Here is a 20,210-nt window from a genome sequence, read left to right on the forward strand (position 1 = left end):
TACACGAGCGAAGCGGGAAGCATTATGCAAACATATGACGGTGCCTGGGCGCGTGATTTAACAGCAATGATTGTGAGCACGGAAGGGCTACTTGATTGTAATACTTGCGTATAAGTGATAAACTTACTGCTTTGTATTTTACTTTTTGTTTAGAATATGCGAAATGCATGGATTCATTGGTGTACACATTGGTAGGCTGTGACGTTGATTCTACCGTCTAATTTCCGAGAATATACAAGTATGTGTAATGTCCACTAACATTATTCCACAGGAGCGGGAAATCACTCGGAAGGTTTGTCGCGAGAATATAAAAGATTATGCCGTTCCGCATGTAGAGTGGTGAGTATCAACAAGTTACTTTTACCTTTGACGCAAGTATTTTTCCTCCATTAGCTTTAACTTTCGTTTCCTAGGGCGTGTCAACTCTTTTGTCTGGAGGAACTTCCGTGGATGCTGTGATGGGTGCGACTGTAGCACTGGAGGCATCAGATCTTACGAATGCGGGATACGGATCCAACCTTAATATAAATGGAAGTGTAGAGGTTGGTACCAGAGGGATTTTGGTCGTTCGTGCATTTAAGCCCTACAGGAAATATTCAATTCCGTTCAATTGAATATTTCCAAAAGGGAAGTTTTGGATCACATGAGTTACAATTATTTCGAATCACTTGTTAAATTGGAACTCTCTATTTGATGAAAAGTTGAGACCATATAAAATTTTACTGTTATGAAATTCGGAATACCTCTACCCATATGTGAATAAATGTAAATGTACTCGTGTTAAATATGACCAAAGTTTCCGAATTTGAGTGACTCTCTTAGTAAAGCCGACTCCAGCCACCATCGTCAACGGAAAGCATCCTTCATCAAGGCACTCCTTCATAGGGTTAGAGTGGTGGGGAGGGCCAGATAGCTTTCCAGAGTGGTGTCAGATGAATGTGCTGTGAGGGATGAAGAGGACCATGTGAAGGAATTATTCAGAGGTAATGGCTATTCTGAATCATTCATCCATCGCCATTTAAGACTTTCAAAGGAATACACAGCATAAGACTGCACATAAAGAGAGTGAAAAACCACGCTAGTTGCCTACGATACCATCCCATACGTTTTGGGGTCCACAGAGAGAATTTCTCCCATGCTGAGGAAAGTAGGAATCGTGGCACTACGCAGGGCATTGAAGAAGATGAAAGACCTGTTTCCTTCGGCCAAGGATTGACTCCATCCCATAAATGTAGAAGGCATTTACAAAATCCCGTGCTCTTGCGGGGAATCCTATGTTGGGCAGACGGCACTCCATAACTTCCTGATTAAAAGAGCATAAACATCACTAACTGTACATGTACATGTACAAACTAAAACTGTATTAAATCAAGGCACGGAGAAGCAGCCATAGCTGAGCATACATTCTCTGAAGAAGGACATAATATTTTAATCAACAAAATGCAGATATTAGCCGAAGAAAGATTTAATCACTGATGACTAACTTGCCAGGCAATTTAAATGGAGAAATGCCCCCAGAATTTTAACTGAGTGGATGGTGTTAGACTCGGACATATGGGGAAGAGAATCTTCCAAAAGAAGTTACGGTCTGGATATTTCCAGAATGTTTACAACAACAATGATTCACCTACCTATAACACCACAATGGGGGAAAGTGTGCTTACTGCTCAAGGACATGGCTGAGAGATCATGTGACATCAGGGCCACCCTTCCGCCTACCTCTCCAGCGGAGTGAGGAGGGTTGTCAAGTATATGAAAGACATCCACTTTCCAATTTTTATTCATTGCCTGATGATGCTACCTGCAATGGCCTTGAAATCTTGCTTGACAAAGCATAAACGCAGATGCTCCTAGTAGCCTTTGATACTAATGGAACACATGCTGTCTTATACAAGTATGCTACCTTATGGTTTTTCAAGAGGAATTTTTTTCCATCTACGTGAAAACTGAACCCTTTCGTTGTGGCCAACCCTCCGGAAACCTACCCATCACATGCGGTGAAAGTGCTGACCGCATGGCAGGGAGGATGAAAGGGTATGTTCACAGGAGCCTGCTGTGCAAATGTGCCAGGTACGTTCAAAGCAGTGAAAGGGTTAATGAAGATCCCTTTAAAGTTTTTTCAAAACTTTTGAAAACTCCTTGCTCTCCTTATGTTGAAGGCTGTCCAATGTCTTTGTTTCACCACCTGTTTGAATTTATATTTTTGCTCATGACAAAATTTTCAAATCAATGTTTGATGATGTTGCTATTCCTTCAATTTTCCTCATTTTTTATGCAACCCTACTCAGGTTTTAAAAAAATGGTAGGGCTATTATTTTATCAAATTTAGAAAAAGGTTTTTAATGAAGGCATAACCCTGGCCTCCCACCATGATGGCATTTTGCACTCATACTGAACATTCAGTTCTCTAGATCCCATCAGCACGTTACGTTGTCCTTCATTTCACCAATTTTAACGGTGTGTTTACCTTTTACCCATGGTGTTCGCCATTTGCTTCCCAGTGAAGGGACTATGGCTGTTAATAGAATCCAGGAGAATTCGAGATTCTCTCTCATAGTTACTCTCCATTCCATAGGTGGATGCAGGGGTCATGGAGGGAGAGACTCTGGCCTTTGGAGGCGTGGGCGCTGCTCCTGGAATGTGCCACCCCGTTGTGATTGCTAGCGAACTCTGCAAAATACAATCCAAAGGATTTGTGGCTCCTTCTGGGCTTGTAGCTCCAAGGTTTGTCTTTTTCCTCCTAACTTTTAAAGTGGTCCTCTATCTTATGAATAGTCGTAACCCAGATAGCACAAGTATTAACTAGTATGCTGAATATGATGTCGCAGGTATAAAAGAGATATTATGTCCAATAGAGTGGTTTCCTATTATTTTTTTATTGCCTAAATCGAAAGATTATTACTCCTGGAGTATGTATTTCACGCTTTTAGATTTTTTAATGACGATATCTATTTTTGGGGATTAAATGAAAAGTGAAAAATTTCAAGCTCGCGAAAATGCGACGGATAAGTATGAATGCTGGGAAAATCCCATGTGACGTCATTCTGGTTTTTGCCATCGCAAAGTGAGGTGGTTACCTTGGGGCATGGATGTGTGCGCCGCTGTGATGCAGGCTGCTAGCAGGTAGCGGAGTACCCTGCTAGCAGGTAGCGCTTGGCTTAAATAAGGATTATTATTCCCCTATCAAACGAAGGAAACTTTCCGAACTTAGGTATTTTTAATGTGTGATTATTATGAGATGTTTCCCTGAGCTCTGTGCCTCATGCATGCATTGGTAATCTCAGACCATGTAAAACTCCTATCTACTGGTATAGAAACTAGGTCCCTGTGACGTCACATGGAGTGGAATCGCATTGGTGCCAATCTGGCCTTTTTCATATGAGGTTAAAATTGACCGTTGCCATTCGTCTACATTGGGATTTCTAAAACCAAATAATTTGTATATTATGAATACACCAATGGTGGGTAATGAATCGCAATCAATGCCTTTCGTTTCCTTTGATGAAGGAATCTACCCTCTTCCAATTCTAAATCCCCCTTTGTATAAGATATTATATTTTAAGGCCGACATATTTCATCCCTAGAAACCAAGTTCATATATTCTATGTACATAATTGTACTAGCTGGTAAATATAATGTTTGATTTCAAAAAGATATAAGATTTGATGAATTGAATAATGCTACGTTCCTAAGCAATCATAAATGGATTTCAATATGTTCAATAAGCTTTTCATGAAGTTTGGACTTCTTTTTTTCCCATATTCGTCTTGTCCAATTGTGGGTATTTTGGCAGTGATTTTTTGTATGCATACTCAAGATTTCAAATTAATATATGTGCCCACTGTTCATTTTCCTATTTTTGTTTTAAATGTGCAACTTACCTAAGTTATTTTTTCATTAAATATGTATGACATTATATTTTCCTCTCTCATTAAATATCTTAAGTGCATATTTATTTTCCAAGTCAGAGGTCATGCCGGTCAGGGAAATAAAAATCATAATTGGAAGTCTGGGGAATTAGATCATGGTTAGGGAGAAACTCTGGAGTTACACCAATGAGAACCCTTGGGGGGGGTTCTTTGAAGGATACAACACACCGGAGCCGGGACCCAGTACTACAACTGATAGGCCCACGCTCCCTGGGAGGGGTTTGGAAGGGAAGGAAAAAAGGAAAGAGGCACCACTGTGATAGGAGCCCGACAACACCTCTGGGATAGGGAAGGAAGGGAGGGACGGGGAATATCCTTGCCACTATGAGAGTAACCAGGGCTCACTACCAGCGAAACCATTGTTTAACCTTTTCCCTACTAAAGACGTAAATATACGTGTGGATGTTTCTTGACCCGGGAGACGAAAGCCGTATATTTCTGTCTGAGATTTTCCTGACCAAGAGAACAAAAGCCGTCTAGCTCTCCCCCTTTTATGACGGTCGCAGATGTACGACGTCTTTGTTTCAGGACCCGACACTGCGGGGTTTAGGCTCTACCCTCGGAATCCGGGAGCAGGTACCCTGACCCCTCGTCATTTATTACGCCTCTGAGTGGAAAGGGAGGGTCATGCAATTGTTTATACAGTCAGTTTTCGAAATAAATATTTGTTCATTTCTCAAGAAATATAAACTAAGAATTGAATTCTTTGTCTTTTGAGCTGCGTTTACAATTTTTAATCAAAATTCTGCGATAAATATTAACTAATATCTCGTGTTCTGTATAAACATCAACATGGAAATTGTTGCTGCATTAAATGCGTTAATATTAACCTAGAACTTCGTTTAAAATTTGACAATGCTCAGAAAAAAATGAGGAATTCAATTCAAAGTCTGCAATTTACGTGCAAGCAACAATTATCCATGTGCTAAATACATATTTAAGCAATGGATAAGTTGACTGCGAACCAATGCCGCCGGTATGGTCATAAACCCGGAAAGGAGGGAGCACAACTACTCTCGGAGTCCGAGATAATGCGGAGTCACAGCGGGGAGGGGTGAAAAAGGTTCCACAAGACCCTTCTTAACGAATGTCCTCCAAAAATGCTCCGTACCACGAGAAAGAAGTCTCTTGGGGCTCAGTACAGCAGTCATGCTAAGACGAAAACTCCGCCATCTCGAAAGGGTAAATGTTTCTACGGAAAGGAAAAAATTTCCTATGAGGAAGGAAATTTCTATGATTTTCCATAGATACTCTGGATGTACAGCAGAGTGATGAAAATTGCGGTTGAAGGAGAAGAGCTGCTGCACTTGGGCAAGCAGCAAGGTGAGCGTTTTGCAGCTGTAGCTGGCCGGCCGAGGGTAGTCTTTATTTCTGCCTGTATTGCTAATGCTTGGCTTTATTTCAAATTATACCTTGCTGAATTTTTCCGTAAAAGCTTTTAATATGAATGCTTGGCCATTGATATCAAGTCTGGGAAATTTAATTCAGGCTGGAAATCAGTGAGATTGAAAATGGAACATTTGTTTGAATGCTGTCATTCCTAGAAAGGATAAAATGGATCAGAATCATATCTTTAGGGACACCTCCCTCCTTCAGAAACTGTTCATGTTTAATTTGTCTTGTTTGGTGATAGATAGGTAATTGTTATCCTTGAATGTCAATCCTGCTGTTTTTCCAGCTTACTCGTGGGCAGTGGAGCTACCAAATGGGCAGAAATTTCCGGCCTGAGTCACGCCCTCTCCTCTTCTCTCATATCAGGTAAAGCCTTCCTCTTTTGCTAAGATTTGGTGAATTTTTTCTCTTCTACCTGTCTACTTATAAATATCTAACGATCTGATCGTTGGATCATTCTTCCTCATAGAATGATCCTCCAAGATCGTTAAAACATTAATGGCTTTGCTTGGTTTCGCTTATAGTAGGGCCCATTTCGCTTCTATAGCGTTGAGGTGCTTTTCCCCGTCCCGTTCCTTCCCCTCCTATCCTATCCCAGAGGCGTCGTCAGGCTCCTATCGCGGCGGCGCCGCTTTCCTTTTTCCCTCCCTCTCCAGCCCCTCCCCGGGTGATCGGGCGTATAAGCCACTGGCTTGGTCCCGGCCCCGGTGCGTTGTATCCTCCAAGGGCTCCCCTGAGCCCTCATCCGCTGTCTACTTATAAAATTCTCTTTGTGGTTAATGATAATGTTTCTGTTTACTCATATGATGGGTTAGAAAATCTTTCATTCATCCAGGCATGCACATAGGCAGAAATGTGCGCCAGGGGGAGCTTGGGAGATATGTGGGTTGCCTTTACATATACATACTTTGTTTTTAACTCACGCTACATATTCAGAAAACCCTGCATTTCATAGAATGTCATTATATTTCATTCACATAAAGCTGATTGTTGAATTCATCATTGATTATTAGAAAACATTATGGAATGTGACGATGTTGGAAATGGAGAGTCAGAGGATAGATACCCTTGGGCTAGTGTTCTCATCAGTAAATTTACCGTGGGTGGTCACCACTAAGGAAAAAATCTCAGGAGGGTTGGGTGGACCGAAGCCCCCTCCCCTGGCTACCAGCCTGCATGCGTTGTATACCTATAATGCATGCCCTTCGCTTTGAACTTCTTGATCATGTACCTTTTTATTGTCTGATTTTTGAATCATCCAAAATGAACTTCCTCCTTTGTTTGGTTCTTTCTTGAATACATGTACATCCTGAACTCCTTCTTGCAGAAAAAGCCAAGAGGCAGTATCACCGCAATAAACGAAAACTTCAACCATTCAGGAAGGATGAGGATTTTGAAATGGTACGTTCCCTGGTGAAAATATTTCCTGTGAGTTTTATGAGAAAGTATGTGAAAATTTTGATGCAGGTCATTCCTTTGAATTTCGTACATTTGCTAGCTGTGAATTTTTTGAGTGAATGAAATTTGTAGGCCTAGGATTCTGAGCGAAGTATGCGAAATCAGCAGGACATAATCGTGAATCCCAAACAAAATGCTTTTGTTTTTAGTGTATAGTCACTGTAAATGTAAAAACTAGAGATGTGCGAATAGTATCCGCGAATACTCGAATACCTCGAATATTAGAAAGTATTCGATATTCGAGGTTTCGAATAGTTATGCGAAAAGTACCGCCTCGAATACCTCGAATACTTTGAATTTCGCGTCATACACTGTCGCACGCACGTCGTTGGTAGTTGACTCGGAAAAATGTAGAAAACTGTAGTCCTTTAGTGCTCGCAGCGCCGTTTTACGCAAGTTGACGAATTACCTCAAATTCGTGGATTTTAGCGGTGAAAAGAGTTCGTCGAGGGGAACCGAAAATGGTCGGGTGAAAAAGTCCGAAAATCCCCGATTCCCCCAACCAGGAGAACCTCAGTGCCGTGGGATAGCAACCTTAGGGCATTTCCCACGATCCGCTATCCCCCTCCATTCAGCACTCGCCTCACTCACTCTGACGCTTTCCTCTTCTCCGAAATCAAACAAAAGGTCCCAGCTCGCGCAGGGATCGCATTGCGAAGACCCCTGCTTCGAAAAAAATATCGAGTTACGAAAACAATAAAAACGTGTTTCACACCCTCCCCCCTTTTCTCACACACTGACCTTTTTCTGGCTACCTGCTTCGAAGTTCCCCATTTCTGGAGGTCAACTGCTGTGTGAGTACCGTGGTATACTTACATTAGCGCATTTCCCAAGATCCGGTATCCCTCTCCATTCAGCACTAGCCCCCCCCCCCCCTCCTCTGAGGCTTTCCTCTTCTTCGAAATAAAAAAAAGGTCACAGCTCGCGCAGGGATCATATTACGAAGACCTTAGCTTCGAAAAAATACCAAGTTACACGAGAACAATAGAAACGTGTTTCCGGCCCTCCCTTTTCTCCCCCACTGACATTTTTTTTCCTACCAGCTTCGAAGTTCCCCATTTCTGTGGAGGTCAACCGCTGCATGAGTCATCTATTAGCACAAAAGGTGTCTAAGAATGACTTTCGTCAATTGATGTTACACCTTTATTGAATTGAAATATTAGTAATGAGCGCGTAATTTCAAAAAGAATAAGACCAAACACGAAGTATTTCTGAGTTTATTTAAGCATTTTACGCAAAGAAATAAATGTCAAAATACGACGGAGACTTAGCATTCTGGCGAAACTCGATATGAGCAGCAGAGCTTCTCGGAAGTTGATGAGGTATTTTTTTCCGAAAGCATATATCAAGTTACAATTAATGAGTGGTGCTATAAATCTTTATTGTTACAATCCCAGTCAAAGGGATATTTTCTCAGAATATTTGGTTTCTCCCTGATAGCAATTCCAATTCATCTTCTTATCTCGTGAGAACTACCAAAGATGGACTGAAAATAATTGGAGAAAATCCGGTGGAAAAGAGCTTGTATTTTGCAAAATGCCTCAGATTTTCAGCTAGCACTTGTCAGCAGAAGTGGGGGTAAAGCGATGTTAGTTGAATTAATTATATGCCCAATTGTTTCCATAAAATTAAAATATTCATTAATCAGCTAAATTCCTGTTCGAATCATTTAAAGGAAATCAAAATTACTCCCCAAAATCTTGTGTTGCCTGCTGCATAGGCAACCGAGTCAAACATTCCAGCATTCATCATTTAGTATTCGAGGTATTCGAAATTCGAGGTATTCGAATATTCGAGCAATGATTTAATATTCGAATTCGATATTCGAATTCGAGAAATCTGCTATTCGACCCATCTCTAGTAAAAACATAACAATGAAGATCAAAGGTAACACAGAAATTCGGCTACTGTTGATACTCATTTACAAAACTCTCTGACTGGAAATAAAAAAAAACTAAAAAAATATACAAAAAATAGCCTGTGAAAAGAATCAAACTCATAACTTTCACAATGCCAACCCAATAACCAACCTATAAATTCCAAATGTATCTCTAATCTCAGGGAATTTATGTACACTTAAAAACCAGGGAAATCTCGTTGAAATATCGAATTGATTCTGGAAATTTCTTCTGTGTCAATAGATCTACCTGCAACAGAAGCGATGTGCCTTCTTTAGCCAGTTGCTAAGTTTAATTTCACTTGTGTCATTGTATATTGTTTTTGTGCAATCATTGAAAGTCGGTGTTTAGCCATTCTATATTAATATGTTCTTATCAGGCTAAGGATGTAAATCAGAGGAGTAAAGAATATGCCTTTATTAGCAAGTTGCTAAGTCAACCATCCCTTGCAATGTCACATTTTTTTAGAATTTATCCTATTGTGGGGAGTGCAATGTTTTTGGAATTCCTGGAATCTGTTTCTTTTGACATTTGACTCTGGATGATTACCCTCGGAAGACGTCAATTCCCTCAGTCTTTTCTGTGGTTGAGCCTTTTTTGTCATTGTTGTCAAGAGCTAAGACTGGCTGTAATAGGTATATGTATATGTATGTACGTATGTATAACCTTCTTCTTGAGTGCTATCCTTTATTCCGTTATTTCAATCTAAGAAAGGGTCATATATATTTATCTCAGATTCTTTTACAGTTTTCACTATGCTGTATTTTTTCATCATATTCATCCAAATATGGAAGTTGAAAAATACTAATCATTGAAAAACATAGAAAAAATTTCTTATGGTTATGAAGAATTTTTAATGAAAAAAGAGTAAAAAACTAATAAATATGACTAAGAAAAACTTATAACCAAATGAATTAATAAAATAATTTTTAACGAGGAAAAAATCAATACTTCCAGTGAAAAATAAAATTTCATTCTGGAAACTTGGAAATCAGCTATAATTTTCAAACTCCCTGTTACTGAACGTCCTGATATAGCGTGGGTGGGGCTCTTCTCTCCTTGCATGTCACAGGTGCAGCCTCCGTGCTCTGAGGATCGATTGGACACAGTGGGCGTGGTGGCAATGGATGCAGAGGGAAGGGTGAGCGCAGCATGCTCCAGTGGAGGCATTGCGCTCAAGCAGCCAGGGCGAGTGGGACAGGTGAGTTGCGGACTGTAGTGGGTGAGAGGGCCTCCTTATCAACTTTCTGAGCAACTATTAACTTGATTTCATGCCTTAATTTATGCACTAAGCTCTATTATAATTGTTATAAGATCCTGAGAAATAGTCTCACAAGGAAGGGTAAGGTTAACCTGCTAATTTGAATGTATAATGAAGTTATGTTATTGACAATTACACTGACAGTGTAAGATCATCAGCTGAGAGGTGGATTCGAACCCATGTCCTTCAACGTAGTGCGTCCTTGGTTCACAGTTGATGTTTACTCATGGGGAATGGTCTCGGAAGTAAATGGAGAGCTTGGGTGACAGTAAAATGTGCCTACATAATAAACCACAGGACACCTTCATGCATATTCTTTGAATGACTCAAATCACTTTTGTAGATTGTTTTATATAAGTCGTCTCTCTGTTTCATTTTTTGATGCTCATTTGTTGTTTGTTTTAGTTGCCCTTTGGTTCTTTGGTGTTTTGGTTGAGTTAAAGGGCATGTTCCTAAACTAAGATTCCATTCTGAAGCTAACCCTAATGTGCCACAACTCATGCGAATATGAAAGATCAAAATAAGTCTCAATAATGTAGTCATTGTCTAACTGTGACTCGGTTATACAAAATTAAGGTTGAGGTCTGGTTAAAGCAACTATATCAGCTTTTAACCGTTTCAAAACTAATAATGTAATTAGAAAAGATGACAGTTATCACCAAAAATTGTTTCAGTTTCTGATAGCTGAAATGTGTGTCGTAGATATTACAAAACCCAAAGTTTGCCCCGGTAAAGCTGGAAATTTTCAAAAAAATACACCGAAAACTTTAGGATGGGATTTAGCAGACTCAAGTGTTTTGTGATCAGTTTGATTTGTTTCTGTGGTTTGTTTGCAAATGAAACTGTGCCAACAAATTGTCCCGTTCTTGCAAATTGTAAGTTTTTTTTTAACCATCATAGTTTAAGTCTGTAGTAATGACAGATGACATGAAATTTCCAACGGTTTATCATGAGTATTTTTCACTTTCATTCAGGCTGCCATATTTGGTGCTGGGTGCTGGGCCGAAAATTGTGGTGCCCGAGGTCCTGGTGATGGCTTCCAAAAAGAGTCAATAGCTGTGTGCACCACTGGCTGTGGAGAATACCTAGTTCGCACAGGTCTAGCTCAGCAGCTGGCTCAGGCAGTGCAATTCTGTGATGACATCGCCACTGTACGTTTGCATTCAGCATTCACAGAGAAATTCCTTAGTAAGTACAGTTTTCATGCACTTCCTGATGAGTGGGCTGGTTTTCCATTTTCTTTTCAGTATCGCTTATGATGGACTTAGAAACAAAACAATACCTCCACTGCACAAACACTCAATAGGGTAGTTTCCTTCATCAAAGAAAACGAAAGGCATTGATTGCGATTCGTTACCCACCATTAGTGTATTCATAATGTACAAATTTTTTGGCTTTAGAAATCCCAATTTAGACGAATGGCAATGGTCAATTTTAACCGCATTTGTAAAAGGCCAGAATAGCGCCCATGTGATGCCACTCCATGTGACGTCACAGGGACCTAGTTTCTGTACGAGTAGATAGGAGTTTTACATCATTTGAGATTACCAATGCATGCATGAGGCACAGAGCTCAGGGAAACATGTCGTAATAATCACCCTCTAAAACTGCCTTAGGTGGGAAAGTTTTCTTCGTTAGCTAAGGTATTAATAATCCTTATTTAAGCCAAGCGCTTCCAGCCAGCAGGGTACTCTGCTACCTGCTAGCATCCTGCGTCGTATCAGCGCTCAAAGCCTCGCCATAAGGTCACCTCACTTGCGGCAGTGGGAACCAGAATGACGTCACACAGAGATTTCCCAGCATTCATACTTAGCCGTCGCGTTTTCGCGTGCTTGAAAATTTTCACTTTTCATTTAATCGCGAAAAATAGATATCGTCATTTCAAAATCTAAAAGCGTGAAATACGCACTCCAGGAGTAATAATCTTTCGATTTAGGCAATAAAAAAATAATAGGAAACCACCCTATTGCCCACCGAATCAAATCCGCGCATCTAGTACTATTAGGGCTACTAGATGAGCAGATTTGATTCGGTGGGTGAGTGTTGAGTGTTTTTGCAGTGGGGGTATCGAAAAATAAACACATTTTTCACTTTTCACATACAAATTCAAGTGTTAATTCGTTATTTCCAGTTTTCCAGCAAAACTAAAATTCTTCGAGATTTCCAGATTCTCAAAATTACTGGACACCATTTCTAGACATCCTATGTAAAGCAATGTTGTCAACTTAAGATCAAATCAAGTGAAAATGTTAAGTGCCTAAAAGTCTTTACTTCCCAACTTCAGTCATACAGCCACAGAGACAATGTGAAGGAGACAGCGTCCATGTCCATCAAGTACAAGGTTTATTAATTTGCTACTTTTGGTGCTTTTTATCAGTTTTCAAAAATGCCTATAGCACAGCTATGACCACGGAGAAATCAAGTCATCCTCAATATTTTCAGTTTAGTATTTGTAATTGCAAGGAATATAATTGCAAAGTCATGAATTTGATTGATTGTATCATAAGAGATATAAATTTCAGTTTATATTAAGAGTTCTGATTATAGCTCATTTTCCCATGAAATTCAGATCCCTCCATCCGCCATATGAGGACATGCCTCAGCTCAGATGCCATCAGCAATATGACGACATTTGCAAACCCATATTAAGAGTGCTATGGGTGACAAAGCACACGGCTTTTGACAGGAGAATCCTATTATGTTTTCATTTTCACCTCTACAGCACTGATTATCTGATGTAATCACAATTTTTTGATGTGATGTATGCATTTCCTTTCTATTGTCTTAGGGTCACCTTTGTTGCGGTTGGTTGATGAAACAGGAAGACTTGCGGGAGCTATCGTCCTTCGTGGAATTGGAACAGCTGAAAAAGTGGAGTTCTTGTGGGCTCACTCAACTAAAACCATGTGCATTGGCTATATGGTGGCTGCCCCCGAAAGTAAACCTAAAGTAAGTGATTACATCTGTTAGTGATTGAATTAAGTTTTATCTGTCTAGCATATCACGACATTTTTATATAACCTCAATAAAGCTGTTTGTTTTCAGAAGCTCCTTTTACGGCATATTTTGCTGCAAGCCATTCAGTGTTCTTTTCATGAGCTGTGTTAAGTCACCCCTGAAGGTCAATGGGCAAAAACTAGAGATGGGTCGAATAGCAGATTTCTCGAATTCGAATATCGAATTCGAATATCGAATTCGAATATTAAATCATTGCTCGAATATTCGAATACCTCGAATTTCGAATACCTCGAATACTAAATGATGAATGCTGGAATGTTTGACTCGGTTGCCTATGCAGCAGGCAACTCAAGATTTTGGGGAGTAATTTTGATTTACTTTAAAGGATTCGAACAGGAATTTAGCTGATTAATGAATATTTTAATTTTATGGAAACAATTGGGCATATAATTAATTCAACTAACATCGCTTTACCCCCACTTCTGCTGACAAGTGCTAGCTGACAATCTGAGGCATTTTGCAAAATACAAGCTCTTTTCCACTGGATTTTCTTCAATTATTTTCAGTCCATCTTTGGGAGTTCTCACGAGATAAGAAGATGAATTGGAATTGCTATCAGGGAGAAACCAAATATTCTGTGAAAATATCCCTTTGTCTGGGACTGTAAAAATAAAGATTTATAGCACCACTCATTAATTGTAACTTGATATATGTTTTCGGAAAAAAATACCGCATCAACTTCCGAGAAGCTTTGCTGCTCATATCGAGTTTCGCCAGAATGCTAGGTCTCCCTCGTATTTTGACATTTATTTCTTTGCGTAAAATGCTTAAATAAACTCAGAAATACTTCGTGTTTGGTCTTATTCTTTTTGAAATTACGCGCACATTACTAATATTTCAATTCAATAAAGGTGTAACATCAATTGACGAAAGTTATTCTTAGACACCTTTTGCGCTAATAGATGACTCATGCAGCGGTTGACCTCCACAGAAATGGAGAACTTCGAAGCTGGTAGGAAAAAAAAGGTCAGTGGGGGAGGATAGGGAGGGCCGGAAACACGTTTCTATTGTTCTCGTGTAACCCGGTATTTTTTCGAAGCTAAGGTCTTCGTAATATGATCCCTGCGCGAGCTGTGACCTTTTTTTATTTCGAAGAAGAGGAAAGCCTCAGAGGGGTGGGCTAGTGCTGAATGGAGAGGGATACCGGATCTTGGGAAATGCGCTAATGTAAGTATCCCACGGTACTCACACAGCAGTTGACCTCCAGAAATGGGTAACTTCGAAGCAGGTAGCCAGAAAAAGGTCAGTGGGTGAGAAAAAGGGGGAGGGCGTGAAACACGTTTTTATTGTTCTCGTAACTCGATATTTTTTTTGAAGCAGGGGTCTTCGTAATGCGATCCCTGCGCGAGCTGGGACCTTTTGTTTGATTTCGGAGAAGAGGAAAGCTTCAGAGTGGGTGAGGCGAGTGCTGAATGGAGGGGGATAGCGGATCGTGGGAAATGCCCTAAGGTTGCTATCCCACGGCACTGAGGTTCTCCTGGTGGGGGGAATCGGGGATTTTCGGATTTTTTCACCCGACCATTTTCGGTTCCCCTCGTCGAACTCTTTTCACCGCTAAAATCCACGAATTTGATGTAATTCGTCAACTTGCGTAAAACGGCGCTGCGAGCACTAAATGACTACAGTTCTCTACATTTTTCCGAGTCAACTACCAACGACGTGCGTGCGACATTGTATGACGCGTAATTCGAGATATTCGAGGCGGTACTTTTCGCATAACTATTCGAAACCTCGAATATCGAATACTTTCTAATATTCGAGGTATTCGAGTATTCGCGGATACTATTCGCACATCTCTAGCAAAAACCCTTCGTGGTTAATGTATGTCATTTCACAACCTTTCATGTGCAGGGAATGCACCTGCGTGTTTTCAAGCAACCAACTGTGGAAAATATGCGCTGTGTGTTATGTTTGACCCTTCCCTCTCACTTCATTCTCATGGCCCCCTCTTATCTTTGTGACTTAAAATGTTTCTTTTTTGAGAGGGACAATGGGCATGTTCAACTTTTTTCTTTTTCCGTCGATTGGGATACTGCTTGAAAAATAAAGAAACCAATAAGTCTTTCCAATCTGTCGCCCACTTCTAGAGCCACTCATGACAAAATATCAAAGGCTTTGACCCTTTCACAGATAAGTTGATGACATCATTTGACTGCTTCTGCATAACTCCTAGGCCTGGTGCATTAGTCTGGCGTGGTTCCTTGTTGTTTGCACTCTCTCGTTACTGATTTCTTCCATCACTGGAAGGTTCTCACTGAACGAGAAAATGCACTACTACTCTCATGGCATCACCGAATCTTTAGTGACGAATGAGAAGTGGGCAGTAACGTTTTTGTTTTCTTATTTTTAATGTACAAGAGAATGGCAGAATGGGAAATATTTTTTTCACCTTAAGTTATTTTCCTTCCATCCGAAGAATTTCTTAAATGAATTGCAATTTTGGGCCTGGGTTAACAACCTCTTTGGTAACCTTCGCTTTTCAGATCTCTAGATGAAGGTTGATTAACGATTGATTTAAATGCAATCATTTTCAAACCAAGAATTTCATTGCTGACATGATTATTTTTTTTCAGAGCCATATGTCAAGATTGCCTGTGGGTTTTACTCCTGGTAGCAAGGTCAACGTTGAAGGAATCAATCTGAATTTGAACTCTGAACTTGGCTGATGGGCACATACCACCAGCTGCTACATAGGTTCTTACCATGGTTCCTTAGCAAGAGTGACATGTAAGTGCTTACATTTTTTACTGCATTTTTAAATGCTGAATACGTGGTGATATAACTACAGGGTTTACATTGTATATGCTTTTTCCTTCATTCCCAAGGGCTCTTACTCGTTCATTTGCCAAGTATTGGTTTCAGTGCAGCAGCTTCATTTTTTGCTCTATAAAAGTACTTTCAACAAAGATTGAAGTCTGGGATTTTTTAAACAGACACAGCAGGAAACATGAAGTTCATAATTTGCTCTATCAATTTTCCTTTATGATTTGCATTTTCATCGAAATCACTTTTTTAACTGAATATCTCATTTTTTCTTTAAAGTCAACAATAAAATATTCCCTGGACAGCCACTTGTAATAACATTAAATAGCAATTGTGATTATAATTATTGATTGGGTTGTGAGTTTGAAATGTAATGACATTTCCAGTAGGATTTTATTTGTATTGTATGTATAAAATTTGATTGACATTGGAATTTTAATGCATGACGGTAGTTGCTTTGCAATGCTTGTTTTTGTTGGCAATTGAATGAAGCATTTCTGTGGTTCAAGTAGGAGATAATTTGAAGTGTTTATTGTCATAATTTTAGGTTTCCCATCAACCAATCAAGAGGTTCTACGATCACTCCATAGGATTCATGAAATGGCAATCATGAGGATGATAACCACATCGATTCCTCTGGCTATTCACATGAAGTGTCAAAAAGAGGGGCTTTGTTGAACAAGAAGTAAAGTTTGGTAATTCAATCACTTTGTGAACTCTTTTCCACACAGCTGATGCCCCAAGCTTCAAGTATGTACACTGGTTTGACAATGTCTTTAACTGTAATCTTGTACTATAAAATTTGATTCTAAATAAAGACAATAAGGTCGGTGTATTGGACACGACCGTCCACAGAATGACTTTTTTTACTTTTTTGTAGCTTGCAGCCACACTATTGCTTTTATATCTATAAATGAACAACAAAACGCACACTAGCTAATTGACACAAAGGAATCAACTTGGCAATATCTTAAAGGTTTAAGTTTCTCAAAGGGCCTTTAAATGAAGCCTCTGAGTTAGAAAAAAATACAGTATTAAAACATAATTTACATGTCAGCAGTAGCAAGATCAAAATGACAAAAGAAAATAAAATGCTGTAGTGGAGTGCATATTGCTATTAAATGGGCTCCAAATGAAAAGAAAATGATGTGCCAAAAAGAATAAAATTTTGATAGAGATCAGGCAGGATATCAAAAATGAATTGATAAATACGATAATCACCGAGGTTGAAAGTCATGCTGGGGAAACTTGATTGGATAGGAAACTATGATGGTATAGAAACATCTTCACGATGGAAAAATTGCCAAGGTCGCTCTAAAATGGGTGGTAGAAGGAAACAAGGAAGACTCTTGAGACCATGGAGGTACGTATAAAGTGAGGAAGGGTATGGATGAGAGGGAAGCAGTTATATGTGGAAACAGCTATTTGCACGTGTTGTTGATTCAGACAAACGGACTTGTTACCAGGGTATTGGAAAATATTTTGAGATCATACTTTCTACTTTTTACAGAAATTTAGTCTTTTCTAATACAGTAGATTCCGGTTAATTGGGACATATCGGGACTTGTGCACTTTGCCCCAATTAGGCGAACTATCCTGTATATGGGCATAAACAAACATTAAAATGAAAGAAAGAAGACTTAAGAATGTTTATAATGCAGCATGATTTTATTAAACTATTAATTTGATTACTAAATCAGTGAGTTTAGCTAATTTATTATGATTTTTAAGAATTATAACAATGTAGTCAAAAATATTTTTCACAGCCTCGGGCGACGCTGAATGAATGTCTTTTACTAAGCCCTATTAAAGAAAAGTCCTATCCTCTTACGTGTGGTATAACAACAAGAGCTTTCAAAATAGGGCAAGAATAGGAACATTTGTGAAAAATAAGAGTAAATCAAAGGAGGAAAATATAAAAAAATAGTATTCTGAAAACAAAAAATATTAATTTCGTCGCTAGCATAGAGTCTATGTCGCCGACTCATGGCCCAATAAAGGGGCATGCTGTCCCAAGTAAGAGAATACTCTGGGATATTCCTCTATGGGGTTCTGTTCTTCAAGATCTGCCCCAATTAAGTGGGTGCCCCAAGTAATCAGTGGACCCATTAAACGGAATCTACTGTACTTTGAATTCTCTCTTGATTGTAAAATGGCCAATACCACCAAAAAAACGCAGACAACTCTCTGTGAATACGAAGTTGCACATTTTAGAAACGTCCATGGAGGAGTGACAACAACAGCAAGGTATGGCATTTGGAGGAGGTGACCGACAGCTGAGGTCATTTGTGCCATAAGGGGAGGGTATGGAAGGAGGGGTCGAGAGAAACCCGGCGTCGGCATTAGCCTGCTCTTTACGAAAGGCGCCAAGGGGACCACGGCTTAACGTCCCATCCGACGGACGGAGTGCTACGCTAGAAGTGTTCTCCACACGACATTCAAGCAGGGATTTGGCAGTCTCTGAAAAATTCCCTGCCACCACCGAGATTTGAACCTGAGCCCGCCGGGAGGGAAGGCAACACTCTAACCACCACACCTACCCGATCCCCACCAACAGCAATCATGGAGAAATTAGAGATTCCAGCATCCACATTTTACTATTATTGCCAACAGGCACCAAATGGGAAATATAGAGCAATTTGTTCGCGAAAGGAAGAGGTTGTGACCATGTAAGAGTGATGAATTAGACAGGAAAGTAAAAGAGTGATTCACAGGAGTGACAAGAGCCAATCCCTTTATCTGGGTCAATCCTACAGGATCGGGAAAATACGATATGTAGCGCTAAAATTAGGGATGCATAAAAGGGTGTTTCCTATTATTTTTTTATAGTATAAATTGAAAGATTATTACTCCTGGAGTACGCATTTCACGCTCTTAGACTTTTAAATGATGATATCTATTTTTTGCGATTAAATGAAAAGTGAAAATTTTCAAGCGTGCGAAAACACGACGGCTAAGTAGGAATGATGGGAAAAGTCCGTGTGACGTGTTTCTGGTTCCCGCTGCCACCCTGTGAGGTGACCTTGAGGCGAGGCTTGAGCGCTGATACAACGCAGGCTGCTAGCAGGTAGCAGAGTACCCTCTAGCAGGTAGCGCTTAGATTAAATAAGGATTATTAATACCTTATCAAACAAAGGAAACTTTCCAACCACAGGCAGTTAATAGGTGATTATTAAGAGATGTTTCCTAGAGCTCTGTGCCTCATGCATGCATTGTTAATCTCAGACGATGTAAAACTCCTATCTACTCGTATAGAAACTAGGTCCCTGTGACATCACGTGGAGTGGCATCGCATGGGCGCCAATCTGACCTTTTTCATATGCTATTAAAATTGACCATTGCCATTCGTCTAAACTGGGATTTCTATAACCAAATAATTTATATATTATGAATACACTAATGGTGGGTAACAAATCGCAATCGATGCCTTTCATTTTCTTTGAAGAAGGAAACTACCCTATTTCCAGGCCTCAAATTGATGGCTGTCCAAATTTAACCATCAATGGAATTTGATGACTTAAAGTAAGCAGCAGTGGATGAGTGGAAGAAAAATTCGCCTTCCTTAGTGGCTGGGTATGGGCCCAAAGGAATTATTAACACTGATGAGTCTGGCTTTCATAATATCCATCCAGACTCCAGGTTAGCTACAAAGGGAGACCTTTGCCATGGGGGCAAGAGAAGGGAAGAATGATCTACCGCTCTTTTCTGCACTAACAGCGACGTTTTAGAAGAGGTGAAACCCTTTGTGATTGGTAGGTTTGAGAGTCAAAGGTGCTTCAAGAAGGCCAATAAAAAGTATTGTTCTTTTTCATTATTTATTTGCTCTTAAATATTTTCATCAAAACTTTTTTAAAAATTACACGCATACAAAAAACGAACTATAAGTGAACAATGCATGATGCAAATATTTGGCTTAAGTACACTCAATAGTTAAACAATAACCATCAAAATGCTATGTATAAAAATATCATCTGCACCATGTTGCCAACACAATATACTCACTCACTTTGTGCATTCTTCAACTTGGACACAATCCAAACACTTTTAAGTTAAAAATTAAGTACCTTCAAGCACAGTACTGCATGATGCAGTTTAGAAAGAACATGTGCAATTAAAAAATGCTGCCAAGGTTGGATGGGGAATGAATCACGTGACACGCACAATTCACCAAAATTACAGTAAAATTAATACTGAAGGTTGATTCAAAATCATAAGTACCTCACTTCATTCTTTGGCCAACAAGTTCAACCGAGCGCGAATCAATGGAAAAAAAAAGCCTGACACTGAAGCATTCCCCATGTTTAATTAAAATTAGTTTCGAGATCTTTTGAAACTTTATACACACTCATTACTACCACAGAGAGATGAACATTATGCCTAGTCCAGAGGGAGAAATAAAATTAGTCTACAATACAGGAAATTTGACAAAAAATCCATAATAAAACAAAAAACTCAATCCCCAAAAAGGTAAAAAAAGATTTGTCTAAATCT

The 20,210-nt window shown here is 39.6% G+C and overlaps 1 protein-coding gene across 3 annotated transcripts; it reads left to right on the forward strand.

Annotated features, from left to right (window-relative positions):
- The first annotated feature begins 56 nt into the window (after positions 1-56).
- Positions 57-16,576, forward strand: LOC124157075 (threonine aspartase 1). 3 transcript variants are annotated; one of them, XM_046531547.1, is made up of 11 exons: positions 57-191; positions 272-339; positions 414-542; positions 2,576-2,724; positions 5,608-5,687; positions 6,649-6,722; positions 9,750-9,878; positions 10,913-11,126; positions 12,727-12,887; positions 15,530-15,685; positions 16,268-16,576. In XM_046531547.1, exons 1-10 carry the CDS (start codon positions 164-166, stop codon positions 15,620-15,622), a joined length of 1,125 nt encoding a protein of 374 aa, XP_046387503.1. In that variant the 5' UTR covers positions 57-163; the 3' UTR covers positions 15,623-15,685; positions 16,268-16,576. The 3 variants fall into 3 exon arrangements, with proteins under 3 accessions (XP_046387503.1, XP_046387504.1, XP_046387505.1); XM_046531548.1 differs by lacking the exon at positions 414-542; XM_046531549.1 differs by lacking the exons at positions 57-191; positions 272-339; positions 414-542 and adding an exon at positions 1,358-2,070.
- The last annotated feature ends 3,634 nt before the right edge of the window (positions 16,577-20,210 follow it).

This window comes from Ischnura elegans, chromosome 4 (assembly GCF_921293095.1).
Source record: "Ischnura elegans chromosome 4, ioIscEleg1.1, whole genome shotgun sequence".
NCBI lineage: Eukaryota > Metazoa > Arthropoda > Insecta > Odonata > Coenagrionidae > Ischnura > Ischnura elegans.

Coding starts and splice junctions, on each gene's coding strand:
- LOC124157075 (XM_046531547.1), top strand. CDS start 164: ATGCATGGATTCATTGGTGTACACATTG. Junction 340..413: donor GCCGTTCCGCATGTAGAGTG/GTGAGTATCAAC, acceptor TTCGTTTCCTAG/GGCGTGTCAACTCTTTTGTC. Junction 11,127..12,726: donor ATTCACAGAGAAATTCCTTA/GTAAGTACAGTT, acceptor CTATTGTCTTAG/GGTCACCTTTGTTGCGGTTG.